This window comes from Notothenia coriiceps, unplaced genomic scaffold (assembly GCF_000735185.1).
Source record: "Notothenia coriiceps isolate Sejong01 unplaced genomic scaffold, NC01 NC01_scaffold00037246, whole genome shotgun sequence".
NCBI classification, from domain to species: domain Eukaryota; kingdom Metazoa; phylum Chordata; class Actinopteri; order Perciformes; family Nototheniidae; genus Notothenia; species Notothenia coriiceps.
The window spans coordinates 23,929,747-23,938,783 of NW_011369947.1; the positions used below are offsets into that span (position 1 = coordinate 23,929,747).

The 9,037-nt window shown below is 43.4% G+C and overlaps 1 protein-coding gene across 1 annotated transcript in view; it reads right to left on the reverse strand.

Moving 5' to 3' along the window:
- LOC104966130 (dynein regulatory complex protein 1) overlaps positions 1–9,037 on the reverse strand; it is a 17,177-nt gene that overhangs the window by 995 nt on the left and 7,145 nt on the right. Inside the window, exon 6 of the mRNA XM_010795280.1 lies at positions 241–390. Coding sequence (XP_010793582.1) covers positions 241–390 — 150 coding nt within the window. The remainder of the gene's footprint in view (positions 1–240; positions 391–9,037) is intronic.

Sequence of the window (9,037 nt, forward strand, 5' to 3'; positions counted from 1 at the left end):
GTGAAGACTTGGTTAGGTTTAGGATTAGGGTAAGGGTTAGGGTTAGGCATGTGTTGGTTATGGTTAAGGTTAGGATAAGTCTCCAGGAAATGCATGTAAGTCAATGTAATGTCCCCTGAAGTGATGAATACATGTGTGTGTGTGTGTGTGTGTGTGTGTGTGTGTGTGTGTGTGTGTGTGTGTGTGTGTGTGTGTGTGTGTGTGTGTGTGTGTGTGTGTGAGAGAGAGGTTGTTACTCACTGGTACTGCCTCAGTTTGTTCTCCGCTGTGTCCCAGAGTCTCAGTTGATCCTCACAGATTACACTTCCCATACTCTGCCAGTAGGCTTCGTCCTCTGAAGAATCCCGCGCCGCTTCATAAACACTGTGATGCTGACGGGCCGAGCTCTCCCTAGGACCGCACAGGAACACTTCACATATTCACTGAGGAAGACTGATGTAGCTCACCATCTCATGTTTATATCTGACAGAAAGTCCTATTACTGGTTCAACCCTTGTTCCTCTCTAGGAACAAGTTTGGCTTTTTTATGATGTGGTGAAACACCTTCACCTGTCTTACTGTAACCATGACTGTGTGACCTCGTATTGAGTTACTTTGGCAAACAAGTGGCATTTTGTGAACATTCATTTAAATGGGTAACATGTTGAAATATTGAGGTAATTTAAAACTATAATATTGCAAAAGAAATTCTAGCAGTTTTAGGAAAATCTATTTGTTCGTATTATTAATATTTGTTTTAAATGTTATATACTTTTTTTATGCATCAAAAATAATGTTCCTTATCATTGACATATCTCAAACTTCATACTCAAAATTCCCCATAGATTTGATATGCAGAAATTAGTTACATTTGTGTGGGAACAACAGTGCCATTATACAAACGAATCGGCATTTAAAAAGGGTAATAATGGACTTCCGGTAGTGAAGATGTCGGAGAAACTCGCACGGAAGAGGTCTCCCGGTTGAACTTTAATTTTAACTTTAATATATCTCTGTAAACACCACAATTCATTCGGGAAAGTGACGGATTACAGTTAAAACTTCAATTCAGTCGTGAAATGAGTGGTTCTAAATCTAAAGCGAGCAATACGCCGAACTGCCCAGTTACTCGTGGCGGTGCGACCCCTGTAGCTAGCAAAGTTGCTAAAATGGCGGCTGCAAGCTCCGGCGCTAGTGACACACCGGACATCTTTTCAATGAACCAGCTGGTTTCTGAACTGGAGAAGCAACGGGCCTCGCTCCGGAAAGACATGTCTGAGTTAATCCAGGAGTCTGTCAAACCTTTGCAGAGCTCGGTGGACGCGCTCCGCGAGACGGTGAATCAATTTAATAACCGCCTCGTTGCTGCAGAGACCCTGGCGGGGGATAACTTTGAGCGCATAACAAGCACGGAAAAAACAGTGGAAACACTACTGACCCAGAATAAGTCTCTTCTAGATCGCCTCGACGACATGGAGAACCAGTCCCGTAGAGTCAACCTCCGGATAATAAATATTCCCGAGGGCAGTGAAAAAGGCCGGGACCCGATCGAGTTCATATCCGACCTTCTGATGGGAAGCCTCGGCCCCGATGTCCTCTCCAAACCCCCGGAGCTTCCGAGAGAGCACATCGCTCCACTACCCGGTAGCTCGCCAGACCTGGACCGGGAGGTAAGACCCAAGGCCTTTTGTGATAATGCTTTCATCGTTTTCAAAGAGAGGGAGAAGACAGGTGCTTCTTGGATCCAGACAACACGAGCTTAAGTACCCGCGACACACATCGCTGGTGAGTTGTACCGCCCAGACGTCAGCGCTATCACTGCCAAAGAAACGAGCTGCTTTCAACTAAATCTAAGCAAGCGCTCTAACAGAAAGGAGTGAAATCTCAGGCTTCCTCTTCCCCGCTCGCCTTGCAAGTCTCGTTTGAGGATGGAACGTTCATCTTTTAGACTCCGAGGAAGCGCACGCATTCTACAAGAGCGGGTGATGAGCAAGAGTAGGGGCAGTATGGTGTTCCTGGCGGCCACCCACTACTGCAGGGTCTTCTCCAAAGACTGTATTCCTCCGTCTGTTTGGAGGAAGCCGTCTGCTCCTGCTATGGCATGCTGCTCCGTGGACTCACTGTATGCGGTTAACCTTGAACGAGCGTCGTGGTGACCATGGAAACGGGTCGGGCCGCGTGAGTTGTGCTTACTCTCAGATATGTTCCGGAGCCGAGTGGCATAGACTCCATGCGTATTTTTCTTTGTTACGATGGGGATCCGTGTTTACTTTCCAAATTGCAAGGTGTGGTCGCCGCAGTGATTTTAACTCACATTTCTTTCCTGTTTGATTACCACCCCGCACATGGTAAACGGTCTATGTTTTCTTTCCAATGAGACAGTTAGGCTATCGCCTAGTATCAGGCCTGTTATTCATTATCTACTATTATTCCTCTTTTCTGTTTTGCTTTTATCTCTGTGCCATAAATGCTTCCTGCAGTAGAGTTTCTTAGTGGGAAATCGTTTTTTATGTTTTTTTTTTTCACCTTGAGGTAAATGTTTAGGCAAACTTATTGAACGGCATCTGTTTACAGGTGAGGCGATGAATGCTTGATCTGCACTGTAATCTATATCTTCTTTAAATGTGGGGATATGATTCATATCATTTTTTTTTTCAATATTGTCGTTTACTGGGTTGACTCTGAGTAAACGAGTAGGTTTTGGAAACAGAAAGGGATACCTTGTTGGGAGTGCAAAACGATGTGGTCGCGCTTCGGTTCATGTATCAGGGAATGGGCGGGGCTGGAGGGTTTGTTGATTATTGGTTTTACTCTATCTTTTTATTTTTTTGTACATGTGTCGTTTTTCTTGTTACGTGTTTTGTGTTTGCTTCTCTCCCCCTCTTCTTCCTTTGGCTCAGGAACTCCACGTCAGCCAGGGAAGAGTTAGTGCTCTCCTCGTCTCCTTATGATATGACGATCGGGTAAGATATTCGCTTTACTCCGTCCTGGAACCTGAAGGGTGCCACCAGCCCATCAAAGTACATAAGGCTAACGTGAACTCATTTAACAGCAACTTCGGGGGTGATATTTTCTTTTTACAAGAAAACCCACCTTTGTTCTCAGAAGGTTGCCTTCTCAAGCGATCAGCCTCTGGATAAGGGATCTATCTTCACTCTAAATTCCGTTAGGCCCAAGGCGCTGCGGCTATCCTTATACACACAGAAGTGTTCCATTTGTTTACTCAAACTCCATTGAGCGAACCCCAAATGCGCGATTTGCTGAATTATCTTTCTGGTAGATCCACTCGTGTAGTATGCCAGTGGTTATGCGCCTGTGGTTATGCACCGAACATGGGAATGAAACGATATACATTTTATTCCAAACATTTTATTTCCTCACTCCCTACAGTATGATGCCACATGACTTAACTTAATCGGCAGGCAATTCTTCAATTTGAACGTCAAAACCCCCTCCCTAGAACAGGTCCTCCTCCTAAGGCCTCTGCCATTATCCACAAGTCACGACCTAAAGTCCTTTGACACATCACTAAGATCCTAGCTTTAGGTTTATTCGACATGAGACGAGCCCAAATCCGCATTCAGTCGAAGCGCTTTTCATATCTTTTTCACACGTCATCCATATCGCACTCTCGGTAGATTTTTTTCTCTTGGCATAATAATTCTACTCTTCGATCAGAGGTCCCGCTCATGTGAATACCATAGCATTGTTATCGTCAGACCATGCCCCCGTATCTGATGATTTAGCTTTCCTATCCCTGTCCCCTCATCCCAACAATGGAGATGAACTCCCATACTAGCCCACACTTCCTTTACAGAATTCTCCATAGCCGCAGACCTCTCTTGTACTCTTTTGATCACTCAACTGATTCTGCCCAGAGTCTCTAGAAGCACGCAACGCGCGTCTTTAATGCGTGGCCAAATCTCTCTCAGTGTCTCAAACTAATAGACCCTCCAAGAAAAACGCGAATTCCTGCGATCGCAGAATTTACCCGCATAATAAGCAAATGGCGCAGATTTTTAAAAAGGGCCGCATCATTTATCAAAAGGCGCATAATCCATTTTTCCACACAAAATTGAGAAAAACAAAAAGGTTAACTCGTCCCTTGACGTGACGTCATCAGCCTCGCCGCATCACAGATTGTAACAGACACTTGTATCTCAGAGTGAGACGTGGTGGAGCTCACACGATACGAGAAACAGCCAAGAGGCCAAAAAATTAATCCATCTCATTTACCCGACGNTCTAGGTAGCTAACTTGATCCAGCCACTCCTGGTCCTTTCATCAGACGGGACGTGAAAGAACGAGCAAGACCCATTGCTGGTATGATAACAACCTGGTACTAAGCACACAGGCATCTTGTTAAAGTTATCTTATCTTAGCTATCTCATATTTAGTGGAGGAAAAATTGTGACATCAGTTATGACATGACTCACGCGACTCTGGGATTTGTAGTCTTTCTAGTTGCGTATTTGTCATAGTCTTATATTTCAACAGTTTTACGACAAACTGTGACTTTTTTGAGATGGAAATTATTTTTTAAGATTGACAAATATCATATGTGTAATTCGTGGCACAATTCAAACGGGATTGAAAGATACGTTTTCTCTCTCCATTGTCTTCGATGCATAATTTTTCAGAAATAAGGTCCCATGGAGTAGATGGGCGTGACTTCGCCACTCTATACACAAACTATACAAAAAACGCCTTTACGCTTTGGAGCTTGTTCATCCATCTGTAAGCAACTGCCAGCTAGGTCTCTCAGTCACTCACTCCTGATCGTTCACTGCGCAGTGGCAGCTGCTACGGGCCTGATGTGTGAAAGTGAAACTATCTGATAGATAGAATATAGGTAGCCTATCAAAACTGCCCAGCCCAGTGGGATGTGATACCCCTCCAGGGAGTAGCCGGAACACTTACAAATGTGGGCCGGAAGGATTTAGGCAAAAAAAAAAAAAAGATTATTATTTTCTTTTTTTTTTAAATGTTTTGCGCCTCCGGCCCACGCACAGCACCGGCCCACCGGGAAAACTCCCGGTATTCCCAATGGCCAGTCCGCCCCTGCTGTAAAGTAGCTTCTAGCTTCATGTTGAACAGTAAGTCAACATTTTCCAGAGAGCTTTCTTTGAAATCACCAGATAACGCTAAAAAACATTACATTTAGATTGTATGACAAAGTGTTTATTTAATATCTCTGGCTAGCTATAGCTAGTTAACGGTTTAGCTTTCCACCGCGATTCAAAGTAACGTCAACGTAGCTGTAATTTATGCTTTGCTTACATGTTCGCATAACTTGGAAGTTTACTGACATTTACATACCTTGTTTACCTGTGGCTCTGGGGATGTTGTGTGAGCCACCACTTGAGGATTGTCGTCTTTTTTAAGAAAGAAATGTTCTTATGTCCATCTTCAAAAACTCTGAGTCCGACTGACAGTTGTCACAGCTCACAGGATAGGTACCTGTCAGCCAATAAGACAGATGTTTATTTCCATTCAACTCTCTGTCTGGTCTGGTGTCTTGCCTCTGTTGCATTCACTAAACACGGGAAATTACAATTCTACCGTCCTCTCATGACGAGGTTCAGGTAAAGCACGGTTAATGTATTATATTATTGAGGGAGAATTGTCCGGGGCTACAGAAAAAGCTCAGGCCAGGCGATGCCACTGGGCGGTCCTGTATAATAACGTCATATTTGCAGTCATTTGGTCATTAGCAACAGCTTGTGAGAGCAGTGCATTCATCGGTGTTCGTTTTAATGCTGCCAGTATGTTGACGGCCTGTGAGTTGATGGGACTTCTCATGCTCCCTAAATGCTTCCNGTTGACGCTGACTGACTTGACATCAATTTCGTGATCGTGATATGTGCACGAGCCCCTCGTCCACAGTATTTTAGCGGCTAAAATAATGTGGACGAGGGGCACGTGACGTGCACATATAAAATGTAGAATGTTGAAAATTAAACATTGGCAATATTTCCACATTAATTGATCAAATAACAGGGGATGGGAAGGGGCAGAGCCGGCCCGACCCATTAAGCGACATAAGCGGTCGCTTACGGCCCCGCAGCCACTAAGGGGCCCCCTAGCAAAAAAGAAAAAATTAAAAGAAAATAAATGTCAGTACAGCGTCGCCGTGATAAGTATGTTTAATTAATTTTGTTAATATGCCTAGATTGCCTACTCTCAAAGTCATGTATTATATTATTGAGTCAATAATATAATACATTAACCGTGCTTTACCTGAACCTCATCATGAAAGTGGAGAGGACGGCAGGATTGTAATTTCCCGTGTTCACTGAATGCAACAGAGGCAAGACACCAGACCAACCAGAGAGTTGCATGGAAATAAACATGTCTTATTGGCTGACAGGTACCTATCCTGTGACAATGTTTAAACTGTCAGCCGGACTCAGAGTTTTTGAAGATGGACATAAGAACATTTTTTCTTAAAAAAGACGAAAATTCTCAAGTGGTGGCTCACACAACAACCCTGGAGCCACAGGTAAACAAGGTATGTAAATGTCAGTACACTTCCAAGTTATGCAAACATGTAAGCAAAGCATAAATTACAGCTACGTTGACGTTACTTTGAATCGCGTGGATAAGCTAAACCGTTAGCAAGTAGCTATAGCTAGCCAGATATATTAAATAAACACTTAGTCATACAATCTAAATGTAATTTTGTTTAGCGTTACCTGGTTATTTCAAAGAAAGCTCTCTGGGAAATGTTTACTTACTGTTCGACATGAAGCTAGAAGCTACCTTACAGTACAAAGTTGATCCTGAGTCCTGTCAGTTAAAGTGTTTCATAGTTAGCTTAGCTAAGCATCAACCTAGCACTGAAATATATGGATGTTATGTGACAGTATTTCTGAGAAAAAGTCAGCTGAAATGGTGGCATAGTTGCCACTGTTTTACGTGTCGACAGCATGTTTGAACGTATTTGCAGCAGTAAATGTGGCTGTTTGGCCACTGACGTTGACATAACAACACCTGAATTTAAATGTGCAACCTCTTTTTGTGACAGATTTTTGCAAAAAATTATAATTCTTCTGAATTATATTTCTATTGACAGCTAGTTTCTATGTTCACATAAGAAAATAAACTAGACTAAAACTGGACATTATGAGATGGACAGCCAGAGAGAATAAATGAAAAACAGTTATGAAATACTATATGACAAAACAAGAAAACAGTTTAAAAGGGGAGTTTTACTTCATATTTAAAAATGAACCCCTCTCTATCTGTATGCACCCGCACGCCGCACCCCCAACTCTGTATATATGTATAGCGTAGTTTAACAGGCTTCCATTCTATGGCCCGCCATTGACGGTAGCTTAGCTATTTAAATGAGACAGGTTGGTTCCGTATCACCCAGGTGACATTTCTCCCTGATTAGTGGTCTTCAAACGTTTTAAGTCCACTTTCTAGTATCGGCTCTGCTCACTTGGTGGTATAAAAAAAGGTACTATCAAAAAAAAGTATCAGGTACTATTCACATTTTTGCTAGTAGAGTCGAGAAGACCCATGCCGAAAGATGCAGTGGAAATGCGGCATTAGCATTGTAAAGTTGCAAAGTGGACTATTTCAGGTTCCCATAGTTCTAACCAACACACTCTCACTCCATAAACGTCCAGGAGCGACGCTTGGTCAGGATCCCGAGGCGTGCAGTTGGGACGCTCCTATACCTCATTCACACCAACGCAACTCCGGGTTCAAGCTCCGTGCTAGAGCTTTTCAGGTTGAGAACCGGTTCTTCGGTTTTGCTCCGGCTCTTTTCACACTGCCCAGAGTCCGACTGGTGCTGCGTCATTGCGTCATCGCTTGCGTCATGACGTAACAGTTTGCGTGCCTGCGTCATAAAGCCAAACCGCACGGAAACAACTCACAGCTGACACCGACAACAACAACAATGGCCGATTGTGCTCCAGCTTCCTCTGTACCTCTTCGGATTCCCAGTAGGTAGCTGGTCTCTTCAGTGGACCACTGCTGTTTGTTAAGTTTCTCCATCGTTGTGTACAAACTGTTTATTGGTGCTCGAAATGAACCGGATTCCGGAGCTAAGAGGCTGCTCCGCTGCGGTGTGAAGAGGAAAACCCGGTGCTTTTCAAGCTCCAGCTCCGAACCAGCCCTGAAACACCGTTGGTGTGAATGAGGTACTAGGCTCCTTCAGCTTCATAAAGGGACGCAAATAGCTTTCAACTGATTGCAATGTATTCCCATCTGCGGCGGGATTTGACGCTCATGGAAGTACGGCATTCGTTTGTGTCGGCGGCTTTTAAAAGGCCAATGTGAGCTCCATTCCCATTGGATAACGGAGAATTGTACACCCGGAAGAAAGTATTCCCCTTACTGTCGATTGATTTGACAGTGATATCTCCACTACTCATCAACTCAAAAACACCAGATTAACCTTGTTAATTAAACGACATTGATAGGTTTTAGTGTACAATGCTTTTGTCACGTTTTCCTCTTCAATTCTGAGACACAAGTAGTTTTCTATGAGTTTTGGATGGCCGAAGACATTACATTACCCACAATCTGTAGCAACCATACTGCAACAGGCAACAGCTTCGGTTCATGTTCATTTACAAACTTTTCAACTACAACTGTAGTTATATTTAAAAACATGTTAGAAGGCCTCACAAAATACTTTAATGTAAATTCAAATGTAAATGTGAAGGAATGTGTGTATATTAACTGTGGGTTTTCTCTGGAAGTTTTTTCTTCTTCTTTTCTTCTTCTTCTTCTTCCTCCTCTTCGGTGAGGCTCGACAGGTGAAGTCCGTTCCAAAAACTCTGGAGGGGCCGAGCGCAGTCCGTTAAGAGCAGATGAAAGCTCCGCTCCAAGCGGCGTCGAGCAGAGGTTTTGTTCGGATAAAACTAATATCAGTTAGCCAAAATAAATATATACGTGTAAAAAATTTTGCTAAAACCAGGTCGGTTTCGACGACGTGTATATTATGATTTATTCCTGTGAAATATCATTTACGTTGTCGTGTCAAACACGTCATAGTCATACTCTTTTAGCCGTAGGAGACAGGAAAACTGGGAGTGTA